The 15,207-nt window shown below is 44.3% G+C and overlaps 1 protein-coding gene across 2 annotated transcripts in view; it reads right to left on the reverse strand.

Annotated features, from left to right (window-relative positions):
• Nucleotides 1-15,207, reverse strand: part of dpp10 (dipeptidyl peptidase like 10) — a 263,460-nt gene that overhangs the window by 33,186 nt on the left and 215,067 nt on the right. For both annotated transcript variants that reach the window (XM_030428756.1, XM_030428757.1), the window contains exons 6-7: nucleotides 2,501-2,553; nucleotides 594-675 (exon numbers count right to left, since the gene is read on the reverse strand). In XM_030428756.1, the coding sequence (XP_030284616.1) occupies nucleotides 594-675; nucleotides 2,501-2,553 (135 nt within the window). The remainder of the gene's footprint in view (nucleotides 1-593; nucleotides 676-2,500; nucleotides 2,554-15,207) is intronic.

Here is a 15,207-nt window from a genome sequence, read left to right on the forward strand (position 1 = left end):
CAAATATGGACAAAGCAGCTCTACTATGCTTTAGCTTTTAAGCTGTCAACAGAAAAAAAAAAAAAAAAAAAAAGAAAGAAAAGAAAACCTCCCCATCTGTTCGGTGCAGATAAATAAAAAAAAACGGTATGATGGAAGAAAATTAGCATCTAATTAGATTCCCTCAAAAATTAAATGTGAGTAAATTATGAGAGTGGAGAATCCTGAATTAGAAGCGCTTGTCATAAACACACACACTTTGTTTGTGTGTGTCCTGACAGGTTGAATAGACACACACACACACACGCACACCTCTGGGCATGTTGTGCCAGTCAATGTCACCTACACGAAGCGGAGCTGAAGGTGAGCTCCCACTCTGCCGGCTGCACTGACACCCTGTTTTGTTTCTCCTGCAGACGTCACGTGAAGCCCGACGCACTCGGCGACACAGATAATTAACTGGAGAGAAAAGAACGTACGTGATCTTATCCTCACTTATCCTCAAATGCAATAATGCTAATGCAGTTTGGAGTGAGGCGGCGCTGAAAGTCAGGGTGAAGCTGTGGAAAGGTTTTTTATTTATTTCTTTTATTAGTTTTCCTGTGTGCTCTCACCAGCTGCTGTCCTTGGACTCCCCAGGCTGCGTACTGCAGGACAGAGTTCACCACCTCTGGAGGGTCCAGCTCCCAAAGCTCCCTGAGAATAAAGACAAAAAAGCAGCGTTATCACTCACATCTGCTGAAGGTGGTCCCCGGCCATCACGCTGGAGGCCCACAAAGTTATTTTGATAACTGATTAATCATTGACGTCAGTTATCACGTCACCTCGGGTGCTCGGTTTGTTGATATCAACAGTTTTCCTTCAAGACTATTAATTGAAATTGCAGCTAAAAGTATTAGTTACAGCCCTGAGGCACACGTACAATTAGCGACAGATTATTATTCAATTTAAAATGAAGCAGATATAGTATGTGCTAATTGTTTTTACACAGACTACGTGTCCAATCGAGCACTGGAGACAGAACCGAAGCGTGATATCAGAGAGAGATTCAGTGAATATTCCAGCGCGATGCCCCACAAAGTGACACGATAACTGAGGAATGTTATCACAAAACCTCCTGAAGTAATCAGCCATGTGAAGTTCTGATCCGCTCAGATGAGCAGCAGGAGTCTTGGATCAGCACCTTGGACAGCGACTGTGACACGCTGTGGTTGTTCTAATGATCCGTGTGTGAAACAGCAGGAAGCTCCAGACTGTCGGCTGACGGACTAAAAACCTTTATCGTGACGGAACAGTTTACAAACCCCGCGGTCAACACGAGCCTCAGCCCACCGAGGAGGGATGAAGAGTGTCTGTGTCTCAAATCTGCTGAACGAGTCGTCTTTTATTTGACTGTTGATTTCTTGTTTCTGGATCAGACTGGTCTTTGTTAGTTCTGCTGCTGATGGAGAGTACTGACGTCGGTTTGCATGACGGCACCACCTGAAGGGATTTCTCTGAAGCAGAGGTTTCCTCACTGTTGTCGTCCGAGGTCATCAAACATCGAGGCTACTCTGTGACTCTGTCGTGTCTCTGTAGCTTCTGCATGCGACGCACAAAGTCTTCCGACCAGCCAGTTGTTCAAACGCGTAATTAATGTCTGATTAATGCGCGAAAACGACTCGATTAAGTCGAGGGAAAGAACGCTGACACAAACTGCTCCTGGGATTTTACAGTCCTCGGTGGAGAGGTCGTTCTGATGGTCTGTGGGTTTACATTGGAGTCACTTTACAGCCCGGCACATTGATGCTAAAAGGTACCTTTTGTGTTTGCATGAGATGTCGAGGGACGGGACTAAACATTTGTATGTGATGCAGTGGAAGTGAGGCTGGACTCCCCCAGGAGAGCGGAGGAGAGGTGACGGTGCTCACTGGTTGTTGAAGCTCGAGCTTCCTGAGCTCGCTGGTCGTTACAAACAGCTCGTGGACGCAATTAAGACACTTTAAAACACTTCAAACCTTCTTTGCTCTCTCTCTCTGAACACAGACATGATACACAGACTTTTAGTCAGCGTGACTTTAACTTTACGTGAGTATGCGCATCACAAATAAATTAAAGTCTTCATGCAGAACTTCAAATTATCACATCTTTAACTTTCCTTCAGTCTCAAGTTAATCCAGTGACAGACGTCTGGACGTACATGCGTGCACAGCAGACATGAACAGCTGATAGCTAATTCAGCGTAAATTTGATGGAGACAGTTTTCTAAAATAAATTCACCTGCACCAATTTTATCTGAGGGGGCGTCCGAGGTGCCCGACCCGAATCCCACCAGCCAACGACATCAACAAATTCATCCACACATTGTATCTGGGGCCCTGAAACACTCACTGTTTCTCCCTACATGTGTGATTTACTGTATATTCAGAGTGTCTGTGCAGCAGTTTTTGCGAAAGGGGTCGGTTCAGTTTCCTTGATGACGAGTGTTTCCTCGCAGACAGTTTGCCTCACGGCATCGACTGAGGAGAACAAAAACACTCACCGTGTGTGAACGTTGTAGATGCTGTAGGAGGCCATGTAGGAGTGGCGGTAAACCTTCAGCAAGATAAAGACAGAGAGAGGAAGAGAGAAAGAGAGAGAGAGAGAGATTAAAAGATGACTGTCTGAAACATTAACGAGAGAGGCAGCGGCGGTGCCACAGATAATGACATCATGACAAGAAATGAAAAGGAAGAAGGCGTCAAACAAAACAGACTGCTGGCTGTTCTCGCTGATAGAATCGCTAGACAATGCAATTTGCATGGCTGACAGCTGTGGGACGAGACATTTTAATTCCATCTGAGGAACCCATCGGCGCCGAGTGCCTCTGTGCTGAAAGCCCGGGAGAGGCGGAGAGACGGAGGGAGCGAGGGAGAGACATTCAGAGTGACAGAGGGGTGCATGTAGAGCCGCCTGGAGCCCCCGCTGCAGAGCGACGCTGTGGCTGACATGATAATAGACCTCTGACCGCGGACGCTGAGCCGCGCGCAGAAACACGACGCCATTTCTTTTTGCATTTCATCACGAAAATGACACTCAGGTGTTCAGCTCGGATACAGAGCAGAGGAATCTACTGAGGGAGGGAAGACTGATGTTACATCCTGTACTGCTGCAGACACACTGAGTAATAACAGCTGTGAGGAAGATGGATTGATAGATAGATAGATAGATAGATAGATAGATAGATAGATAGATAGATAGATAGATAGATAGATAGATAGATAGATAGATAGATAGATAGATAGATAGAAGGATGACAGACACAAAGAAAGGAAGGACAACAGATAGAAAGGATGGAAGGAAGGAAGGAAGGTAGGTAGGAAGGAAGGACAACAGATAGAAAGGAAGGAAGGAAGGAAGGAAGGAAGGACAACAGATAGAAAGGAAGGAAGGAAGGAAGGAAGGAAGGTAGGAAGGAAGGACAACAGATAGAAAGGAAGGAAGGACAACAGATAGAAAGGAAGGAAGGAAGGACAACAGATAGAAAGGAAGGAAGGAAGGAAGGACAACAGATAGAAAGGAAGGAAGGACAACAGATAGAAAGTAAGGGAGGAAGGAAGGACAACAGATAGAAAGGAAGGAAGGAAGGAAGGACAACAGATAGAAAGGAAGGAAGGACAACAGATAGAAAGGAAGGGAGGAAGGAAGGAAGGACAACAGATAGAAAGAAAGGAAGGAAGGAAGGACAACAGATAGAAAGGAAGGAAGGAAGGACAACAGATAGAAAGGAAGGAAGGAAGGAAGGAAGGACAACAGATAGAAAGGAAGGAAGGAAGGAAGGACAACAGATAGAAAGGAAGGGAGGAAGGAAGGACAACAGATAGAAAGGAAGGAAGGAAGGAAGGAAGGACAACAGAGGGAAAGGAAGGAAGGAAGGAAGGACAACAGATAGAAAGGAAGGGAGGAAGGAAGGACAGCAGATAGAAAGGAAGGGAGGAAGGAAGGACAACAGATAGAAAGGAAGGGAGGAAGGAAGGACAACAGATAGAAAGGAAGGAAGGAAGGAAGGACAACAGATAGAAAGGAAGGGAGGAAGGAAGGACAACAGATAGAAAGGAAGGGAGGAAGGAAGGAAGGACAACAGATAGAAAGGAAGGAAGGAAGGTAGGACAACAGATAGAAAGGAAGGAGGGAAGGAAGGAGAACAAATACAAAGGAAGGAAGGAAGGACAACAGATAGATAGGAAGGAAGGAAGGAAGGAGAACAAATCCAAAGGAAGGAAGGAAGGACAACAGATAGAAAGGAAGGAAGGAAGGAAGGAAGGACAACAGATAGAAAGGAAGGAAGGAAGGAAGGAAGGAAGGACAACAGATAGAAAGGAAGGAAGGACAACAGATAGAAAGGAAGGAAGGAAGGAAGGACAACAGATAGAAAGGAAGGGAGGAAGGAAGGACAACAGATAGAAAGGAAGGAAGGAAGGAAGGAAGGACAACAGATAGAAAGGAAGGAAGGGAGGAAGGAAGGACAACAGATAGAAAGGAAGGAGGGAAGGAAGGAGAACAAATACAAAGGAAGGAAGGAAGGACAACAGATAGATAGGATGGAAGGAAGGAAGGAAGGACAACAGATAGAAAGGATGGAAGGAAGGAAGGAAGGACAACAGATAGAAAGGAAGGAAGGGAGGAAGGAAGGACAACAGATAGAAAGGAAGGAGGGAAGGAAGGAGAACAAATACAAAGGAAGGAAGGAAGGACAACAGATAGATAGGAAGGAAGGAAGGAAGGAGAACAAATACAAAGGAAGGAAGGAAGGACAACAGATAGATAGGAAGGAAGGAAGGAAGGAGAACAAATACAAAGGAAGGAAGGAAGGAAGGACAACAGATAGAAAGGAAGGAAGGAAGGAAGGAAGGACAACAGATAGAAAGGAAGGAAGGAAGGAAGGACAACAGATAGAAAGGAAGGAAGGAAGGAAGGACAACAGATAGAAAGGAAGGAAGGAAGGAAGGAAGGACAACAGATAGAAAGGATGGAAGGAAGGAAGGAAGGACAACAGATAGAAAGGAAGGAAGGAAGGAAGGAAGGAAGGAAGGACAACAGATAGAAAGGAAGGAGGGAAGGAAGGAGAACAAATACAAAGGAAGGAAGGAAGGACAACAGATAGATAGGAAGGAAGGAAGGAAGGACAACAGATAGATAGGAAGGAAGGACAACAGATAGAAAGGAAGGAAGGAAGGAAGGAGAACAAATACAAAGGAAGGAAGGAAGGATGGACGACAAATAGAAAAGAAGGAGGGCGATAGATAGAAAGAACGAAAGATGGTGCCAGAACAAACTCACCCACGAGTCTAATTCAGCATTTTGTCGGTTTAACCAAAGTATGAAGCCAAGAAAATCTAAACAAGAAAAATGCCACAAGCTCTGTAAAAAATCTTCTCTTGAGAACAGTTCAAGGTTGTGAAAAAAGGAACAGAAAACTGAAATACGAGTAACTAAACTTGGTTTTGTCAGTTTTTTGAATGTTAATGTCACTGTAAACACTGAAAAATGATTAACCAAACAGTTTCAGGCAATTTACTTCCAAAAACAAAAGAAAGGAGATGCTGTGTGGAAGAGACAGACTGTGGCTACAGCTGATAAACATGTATGGTTGAGGTGAGACCTGTTCTCCGCTCGTCCTGCAGACCCTAACAGTCGACGCTACAGGAGGGAGCTGCACACTTCTGTCTGTGTGGGCTCTGACTGCTGGCACTCCACATTAACACTGAGCTGCAGAATCATCTAATATTAATCACACTGAGAGATAAGCAGGGCTGTCTGTGCAGATCAGACCGGCTCTGCCAACTAACGAAATCATTTCTTTGTGGGCTTCATTTTCTGTACAGAGGAAATGTTGAAACGGGAAATGGTGCTCCCTAAATCGGAGCTACAACAAAGTGTCGTTATCCATGGAGTAAGTGTCAGGTGGGGAACATGATGATGGGATGAGCAGTGACGGAGGCACAGACGGATGAATTACTGAGACCGCCACCAAAATAACAACGACAAGCCGTCGTGAGTGATCCGCCAGACTGAGACAGAAGCTGATCTAAGTCTGTGTTAAGACTGATGAAGAAATGACACCAAAGCCAGATATTTGTCCTGAGTAAAATAGGGATTCCCACTGCTGGAGGCAACATAGCGTCTAAAATTAGACGTGCAGAAATTAAATGTTTCAACATATCCACGGTCTGCAGAGGACGAGCTGCACGCTGATGAAACTGTGTTTGTGAGCGTGCATGAGACTCAACCTGCCCTAGAAAACAGTGTGAAGAAAACAGCCATCAGCAGCTTTTCATTCCACTGCAGCTGTTGTTGTAAGAAGTATTGTGTAGCCCAGTGGCACAAATGAGCTCCCTGAATCATCCCCGTCCCCTGCAGGGAGGAGCCAGCGGCGCCGGGCGCTCTGCGTCCTCCTGGACGGCTGTCGTCCAGCGTGGAGTTAATTCTGGACCGTTCCTTCAGGGCTGCCGTACCCGACAGCGAGGGAGAGCCTTCATGTTTTTATTCACTGTTCTTTATACGAGTGTGTCACACCTGCTGGCAGCTCGATGCTGCAACACCACACCACACAAACGCAACAGCACGTCTTCATCAGACTGACTCACATTCACACAACAGAGTCGATAGAGTGTCGTTGAGAATACTAAAGCAGCTGTCATCTATATTTTTTGAGTATTCTAATGACTGTATAATTTCTAGGATCGGGTATCAAACAGCCTCAACTAGCGAGTATTGAAACATGTCTTAAAACCTAAGGATTTAATCTGATCTCTGTCAGTGAGCCACTCACATGCAGCACGCTTGTTGTGCCAAGATCTTACAGCGCTGGTGACCGGCTGTCTCGAGGCACGCAGGAAAAAAACTCTATCCAAGCCAAAGTGTTGGTTTCAGTATCTGGGAATGTCAAAGCCACAGAGTGCCACAGAGACTTTTAGCATCTTTCAAACCATTGTTTTGTCTTTCTGGCTCACAACTTCAGTGTTATTCTCATAAAAAACCCTGTTGCACAACTAGCTGCTAGGCACCAAACAGCAGACGGACAAAGTTAGCTCACATAAACTGGCATGAAAACAGCACTCAGAAGCTAAAGAGTCCTTCCAAACAAGACGGCAATCAATGATAAAAATGTAAACAACGACAAGATGTTATTTTCGTGGCTAAATCATGAAAAACACGAACACATTTCAACAATACATCCTGTTTTTTTCCAACACACTTTCTTCCCGGTCTGATGTGTTTCTCAGGAGTTAGTGGAGACCAAACTAAAAGAAAAAAGTGAATATTTGACTTCTATTCGACAGGTGAAAAACAAGAACCTTAATCCACATCAGCAGCAGAGACGGTGATCCGTCAGTGTCGCATCACAGCTCGTTTCTGCTGCCAGCAGGAGACACAGAGATCATCCGTCACTGCAGGATTTAAGCGTTCCAGCAGTAACTACAGTATTCTGCCGGCCCCTTAATGTGAAACACTGTGTATGATACTGTGTTTATGTTCCAGTGTAAACGCGATCCAACCCTACAGAGAGCTGAGCATATTATCATCTTTTTCTCCAAAGTGCACTTGTGAGAAACTAAGCAGATGTTAATGAGGCATGTGGCGGTTATAAAGACATTATACAAAGACTACAATAAGGCTTTGGATTCCAGCCTAAGCACCTATGAACGGCCCATAACAATAAGCAGGAGCATCAATAACGGAGACTCTGGTTTTGCAGTGAGAGTAAACGACTGTTTAGAGAGGAGAGGAGTCACCGAGCTGAGCGTGACTCACGTCGGCTTTACGCAGAGTGTAAACTGAGCGTACTGAAGTTGACGCGGTGGAGTTGAGTGCGCTCGATGTACATTTGCGGGCGTTATTACAAACATCTCTCCGTGTTGGTGAGAGCAACAAAGAGCGATTCTCCGAGGTGCTCGGACACGTTTCTCTGTCCGGCTGAAACGTCCTGATTTTCTGTCGTGAAATAGAAAGGAAGAACAAAAAATAAATCCTCCACGAGCCCCAAACAGGACTTCAAAATGAACTTTTCAGCAGGACTCCATTAAATGAGGTGTAGAGCACACACGGGTGTTTTTCTCTGACCTTTGTTTTCGCCGCTTCGACGGTAAAACAAAAAAAAAAGTGTTGTGACATTTTCGACACTCGAATACAACAGCGGCTGTGGAGATAACAAAAAAAGTTATTACATTTCTGGAAGTTGATCTTTCACAGAGTTCAGCTTTGAACACCTTAAGATCGACAGGTGTGTGACAAAATCTGGAAAAAGACTCCCGCACACACTCTCCACCTCTCAACAATTAAAGTGAAACTCTCGCCAAAATGCATTTTAGGCTTTTTTTGTGAATGTATTTGAGTCAAACCTTTGTGTAAAAGCATAATTATGATGAAAGAGGCACTTTTAAGATTACCGTATTTTTGTTTTCAGGTCAAACTCATTGTCAATGGGAGTGCTACGGGCACTTTTACGATAGCATCAAAATCTCTATCTTTAAAACAGTAAGAAGTCTCGACACAACATGAAACTTTGCTGGTAGTATCACCAGGGTCTCTACACATGAACACGAGCATTGAGAACATTGTTTGTGTACACAGAGTTTACTAAAAAGAAGGTTTTTGAACAACTCACGTTAGCATTAGCTTGTTCCGCTCGTCGCCGTCAAGGTGGAACGCTCCTAAAGCTTAGTTCAATATAAATGCAGGATAATTTGTTGTTTTGTCGTTAGTGAAAAACAATATTGACCATGTAGTTGAAAAAGGAGCCTCATATAAGAAACAATACTAAAATTAAAAGCTGGAAAAGTCACGTGAGATCTCGCGTGGAAAGTTGTTGCTGTCGGTGCCCTGAGTGAAGACACAGCAGAACAGCAAAGAAGAAGAAGAAGAAGAGAAACCTAAAACATGGCTGGGTATGAAGAATTCGATTTCATGGGCGAGGTGTTCAATTAAACTTTAAAAGTCTTAAAAGTGGCGCTTTCGTTGTAATTATGCTTTTAAACGAAAGTTAAAAGACTCGGGTACATTCACAAAAAGACCCTTGGTTGCATTTTGGTTTAATGACAACAACATTTCAGTACTTAGACCTTCATCAGGTTCTCTTACAGGACGATGGGAGTCTTTTTCTTAATGTCGATCTCAGAAAGTCGACACTGACGACCTATGACGCTCTCACAACCAGGCTTGGAATCAGAAAACCTTTTAAATTCATGAATACTAAAACTTCAGGTTAAGTTTAAGTTTATAGTCATTTCTATTTGGCTGAAACAGTTTGAGTGGCAGTCAGATACGACCTGCAGCTGCAGCAGACAGAAGCTCCTTTAAAATGTTGCTATATTTGAGTTTTTTTAACTGTATTAGCTTTGACAGAAGTAGATTCATCAGCAGGAGTTTGGATTAAGAGCAGCTGGCTTTTAGATATCGTTTAACATCCGAAAATGTAAAAATGTTCCTGATTTAATATCCATGATCTATTGGGAATAATCATCTACTACAGGAACTGCTGTTGGATTTGACCATTTGAACAAAGGAAAACAACTTCACTTTTTGATTCCTTTTCCTCCTCTTTGGGATCTTTCTTTTAAAAGGTGAATTATGAAGGTGTGATTTTGTTAACAGGGAGATTGACAACTCAATTTTCATGGCCGAGGCCACTCGACTGGCTTCAGTCTGTCACGTTAGGGACATTTCCTCTCAGGCTTGTGGGAAAGTTTCATAAAGACCACAAATCAAACTTACAGTTCTCTATTCGAGGAAATGAGCGCCCTGAATTTCACTCAAATCCTGTATTAGACTGAGCACGCTGCAGAAAAGAAAATCCAATTTCTTACATCTTGCTGGGAAAGATTGCTTCAGTGTCAGTCTGGACGGGATGAACGACTGCAGACACTCATTCAAAATACAGACGGCATGAGACTGTGAGACTTTAAAGGCAAAAAATAACATCACCTCATTCTGAAATACAAAACAGCAGCCGAGTCTCTCTGCCACAAATATGTGTAATTATTGTGTTATGTCTGCTGGAACGGAACCCGAAGTTCTGGTGTCCCTTCAGCTCAGTACAGGCGAGAGCTCTGCAGCACGTTCTCTTCCCGGGAGACAGCGTGTGACATGAAACTACAACATGTGAGTAACGTGAAGGGGGAAAAAAGCAGCACAGACACTTAAGGAGCGCCTCGGGAGTGTCACCACAGAAGAAGTGTAACCGAGTCGCGCCCCCGCCTTGCCGCCCCTCCCCCCCGCCGGCATCAGCCACTTATAAGCAAAGAGAAAATCGATAGCAGCTCCCTGGACGCATCTGTGCAGCCGATACATGAAACATGTCGGACAAAATGGCTGCAAAAAGAAAAAAAAAAAAACAAAGAATGGAACTACAGGAAACGCTCCGCTGAGACCGTGCAGCGGCCTCAAACCATCCGGTTACCATGACAACAGCCTCATAGCCTTTAAATACACTCCTAAAGCTTCGGGCTTTGACCCGTTGGACCCTCGTGGTTGTGACACCGCGCTTCAACAGGTTTCACACAAAAACACACCATTAGTCTGATTCTCGGAAAAAAACCTGCCGGGTTCAAAAGGGCTGAAAGAGCTTCAACCTCCTCCTGCATCCATCCAGTCAAAGGACAAAACTCCACGGGCGCCAAGAAAACAAGCTGCAAATGTTGTAAATGGAGTTTCTCAGAGCTGTTTCAACATGAAGAGGAACGTTGACACAGGAAAGTTTCTCCACTAATTGGCTGCAGCAATCTTTATAGATAATAATCAAATACTGTTTATTACAACTTTATTTTTGTAGCTCTGCGTCGCCAATAGTTTTGACAGTTACGATTCGATCTCAACATCATTAAAATAAAAACACGAGCGCCGCGACGATCAGATCTGCTGTAAACAAACCCGTCAGCCAGATGTGTAGGACGAGAAAACAAAGGTGTATAAAATTATTATCGTCAATCTTTCAGACTTTATTTAAAGAAAAGGTTACACAAAGTGGTTCACAGGCACAAAAATAAACACTGACAGCTGGAATCAGTGAAAAGAAACAGGAGCTGAGACACTGAGGAGGTGCTTTCATAAGCAAAATACATAAATAAAATGCTCATCCTTTCCACCTGGTGTTAAAAGTGATGAAAGGGTATATCAGCGATTCACTTCCCTGAACCAAACATCGACAGAGAACTGAAAATATGCTTCCCGCCGAGAACCGAGAGCCGTGCATCAGGAACTTAATCCTCGGTGGCTCGCGGTCATCGCTCCGCTGCTCTGACAGGCTCGAACAGAAAAACCTCCGGCTCAAGATCCCAAACGCAGAGCAGCCACAGTGAAATGATGGAGGGCAGAGGTCAAGTCGCTGCTGCATAGAGGCCAATGTGTCTGTCGGGAGGGTTGACTGTCCGTCTGAGCCGGCGAGTGAGAAAGGGAGACGCGAGGAGGGAAAGGGAAGACGTGTATTTCACTTTCAGGTTTTAGACGAAGCCCTGTGATGGACTCGTACCTCGGAGCTGTCCCTGGTGCTGAAGACGAGGAGCGTGGACTGCTTCTGGTTGTATTGATTGCTTTTACTTATACATTCGCTTTTGACTGTGAGGCACTCTGTGTTGAACAGCTCTTCAGTAATAATCACAATCATGTCCACATGTTATTTTTATTATCATTATTATTATTATTATTGTCAGAACACATTCACGGCCAGGTTCATCTCTCAGGTCACACACGAGGTTGAGTTGTTGCAGAGCTGTTTGCGAAATAATGTCGGTGGTTCCTCTTCATCTGGGTCCGGGTCTCCATCATTTCCGCGCTCCTCAAGACGCAAACTGGCTCTCGTGTCTGTGCTGTGAAGCGTTCAGCACACAGCGATGATCTGATACGCTGCTCCACTCGTTACCAGTCGCTCCAGGTTATCTGTTAGATTTTGCACTAGAGGCATCATCCATGGCTGCAGCTGGCAACCGCTGGCATGTTGGAATAAAAGCAAAGGAAAAGGAAAAAGCACACATTCTTTCCCCTCTAAACAAGTATTTTCTCGAAAACACATTTCTTACCCCGTAACCAGGGGCCGTCATCCACGTTTTGCATCATTCTGTAAAGACTAACGTTCCTACAGTTGTAAACAGTCGTGCACCTGCGACAGGTGTCTGGAAAGAGCCGAGACAGAAGAACCTGGAGTGTTGAGAGAAGTAGAAGTTTGACGACGACAGGTATCGCACGCCGTCTCTGGCTGGCAGTCATCCTCGATGTCGGCGAAGAAAAGCGAGGATTGTTTGACCTGGAAGCCCGTTTCTGTGGTGATTTCAGCCTCAGTTAAAGCAGAAAGTCATAATCTCCATGGAAATATGTGCTAAAGAGCGTGACAGGTATGAGTCTGCCAGGCTTCAATCAACGCTGACATGAGCTTTGGAAGGTCTGGGTGTGACATCACACCAACTTAACTGTCTGCATACTACCCAAATTTAATTACATTTTTAAAATATATATAACTACCTGGTTTGTGGAGGTTTAGCAGCTGCAAACAGTCACAATCACACAAGCATTGTATCAGTTTTTAAGGCTTAAAAGTGACTCATTTAAACCAAGGTTACAACATTGGTGATCCAAATTGGAGTAACTTTTATCTAAATGTGGATAAAACCTCCTTTCATAGTATTTACTACTGACATTTAATCAACGCTACTGACTCACAGCAGATGTTACATAAAATGAGATGTGAAAATGTCTGTTTTAGATCCACGGTGCTCCATCACATCCGTGCACAAAACCCCCTAAATCCCAAATTCAAACACACCCGTCCTGCTCGCTGAGTTGCAAAGCTGATGGCCGTCATGCGATCAGACATATTACGAGACGGTTTCCTCTCCATGAATAATCTCTGGCAGATACACATCTATCGACTCACAGTTTACTCTGTCATATCGCACATGCCCTCACAGCTCCGTGTCCCAGCGTATTCCGTCAGTTTGATCTTGAGTTTCGCCTCTCGTGTTGACCGTGTTGCTCTCTCCGCTCCCCGCGTTTATGCGTCTCATAATATTCTGCATGTATTCACAGTCAGACTGCATTAAACACGTCCCACAGAGGAGTTTCAGAGGCACGGTAAGGAACGCAGGTGTCGTTCTATAACAAAATCACAAAGGCCCACTGCTCGTATCTGCGGGTATGATTGGAGAAATGTTGATATAAAACAGTCTGTCGCAGCGTTCGCAGCAGCAGCCGCAGTACAAACAGACTCGGTTATGTTGTTTCCGGGACGCAGGTGCTGTTTTCCCTCCACAAAATTATACATCAGCGGGGTATTTGGTTATTTCTCTAAAATACCAGGTGGGCTCAGCACAGACTTCCATCTCTTTGTTTCTCTTTGTTAAAAGCATCACGTGTGCGTGACTGCATTCACCGCTCACGCTCGTCTGTTCCTCGGCGCTTCAGGCTGGAGGCGGGACCCCGGAACGTAAACTCGTCTCGTTTGAATACGGGATTAATTATCTTTACGGTTTTTTTTAACTCCACCGGCAAGATTCAGAACGCTCTCAAGACGAGGCTGCAGGAAAATATGTTTTTTCTTCTTTCTCTCGCTCGTGCATTGACGCCAGCGAGAAAACAAAAAACAAATCTCGTGTCGGTGCTTCAGAAAAATACTGAACGAATGCAAAAGCATACAATCCATTTATGCCTTGACGCGCAGAGAATGGAGGCTGTCACTCAGAATCACTAAGAGATCAGTCAACTTGAAACCCACACACTTCTCTGACTTCATAGCTTCAAGCTAAATCGCTGTTTCCTTTTGCTTTACAAATGTTGTCTCAGCTGCAGTTTAAAGAAAAAGAAAGACTCATATTAACATGAGAGAACATGACATTCTCTACCTTTTATTCTTTCCTAAAACATATTGTATTCAGCTTCTGTTGATGCCCTTAGACTTGATTTCCCGTCTTCTCTTCAAATATCAGTTTTTCGTCACGCAAACACGACCTGAAATTGCCACAACCGTCCTCTCAACCTATTGTACAAATGTAAATATTTTGCTATGAAATGATTAAACGTAAATGTATTAGTGGTTTTGCAGAAACATTAAAGGGATATTCCGGTGTAAATTTAATCCATGGTCTAACACCGTGACAGCGAGTAGGACCCCCCCTCCAGAGATCAAGTTTGCAGACCGCTAGCTTATGTAGTTTTAGCAACCTCAGAAAAGACCACACAATAACAATACACTGCAGTATAAGCCTCCAAGATGAAACCACCATCAAAAAGCCACAAATAATGCTCAGAACAGCACCAAACTTCAGCAACAGTACAAATAGGGTCCCAGCACATAGTTCGAGGCATCAAACATCCGCTAGCTTAGCCGGATTTCTATTGTAAAGTAAACACAACTCACCACTGTCCTGCAGCACCTAGCTTGTTGTCGGGGAAGCCCTGACGAGTCGATTACCGAGTGCGGTAAGAAATGCTCAATTCCGTTCTTTTTGCTGTCCGCTCTCGATAATAACTGTTATAAACTAGCAGGCAAGACACATATGAACTATTATTGCATTTCCATGGAGTAATAATCATATATTTTCATCTTTGAGCTGCGGAACTCTACCGCACTCTGTAATCAACTCGTCGGGACTTCCCCACAACGAGCAAGCTGCTGCAGGAGAGTGGTGAGTTGTGTTCTCTTTACAATAGCAATCCGGCAAAGATAGCGGATATTTGATGCCTTGTGCTGGGACCCTATTTGTACTGTTGCTGAAGTTTGGTGCTGTTGTGAGCATTATTTGTGGCTATGAGTGGCTTTTTGATGGCAGTTTCCTGTTGGAGGCACAGACTGCAGTGTGTTGTTATCATGCGATCTTTTTCTGAGGTTGTTAAAACTACATAAGCTAGCGGTCGGAAAACTCTGGTCTTACTTGGTGTCAACATATTATTCTGGCATTTAAAGACTGATGAGCAGTCACCATCCTGCTGGGTTTTCCACCGACAAGAGCATTACAAGATCTCTACAAGACTTAAAAACACAAGCCTGTTGTCAGCACTGACAAACAAGCATCACAGGGATTAGGAGCTTTAATCGAGCTTAATCTCTCCCAGGTAGAGATGTAGTCAGATAACCGTGTGTAATCCTACCGACGGGTGAGAGAGCCGAAAAATCTTCCTCCAACACCTCGTAAACAGGAGAGTCCTTCACCATAACCACCAGCGACTCTTACCAACCCAGAGAGCAAAGAGTTCGGTGTGCGGAACAACTCCTCAGTTCAAAGC

This window comes from Sparus aurata, chromosome 9, assembly GCF_900880675.1.
Source record: "Sparus aurata chromosome 9, fSpaAur1.1, whole genome shotgun sequence".
In the NCBI taxonomy this organism is placed as follows: domain Eukaryota; kingdom Metazoa; phylum Chordata; class Actinopteri; order Spariformes; family Sparidae; genus Sparus; species Sparus aurata.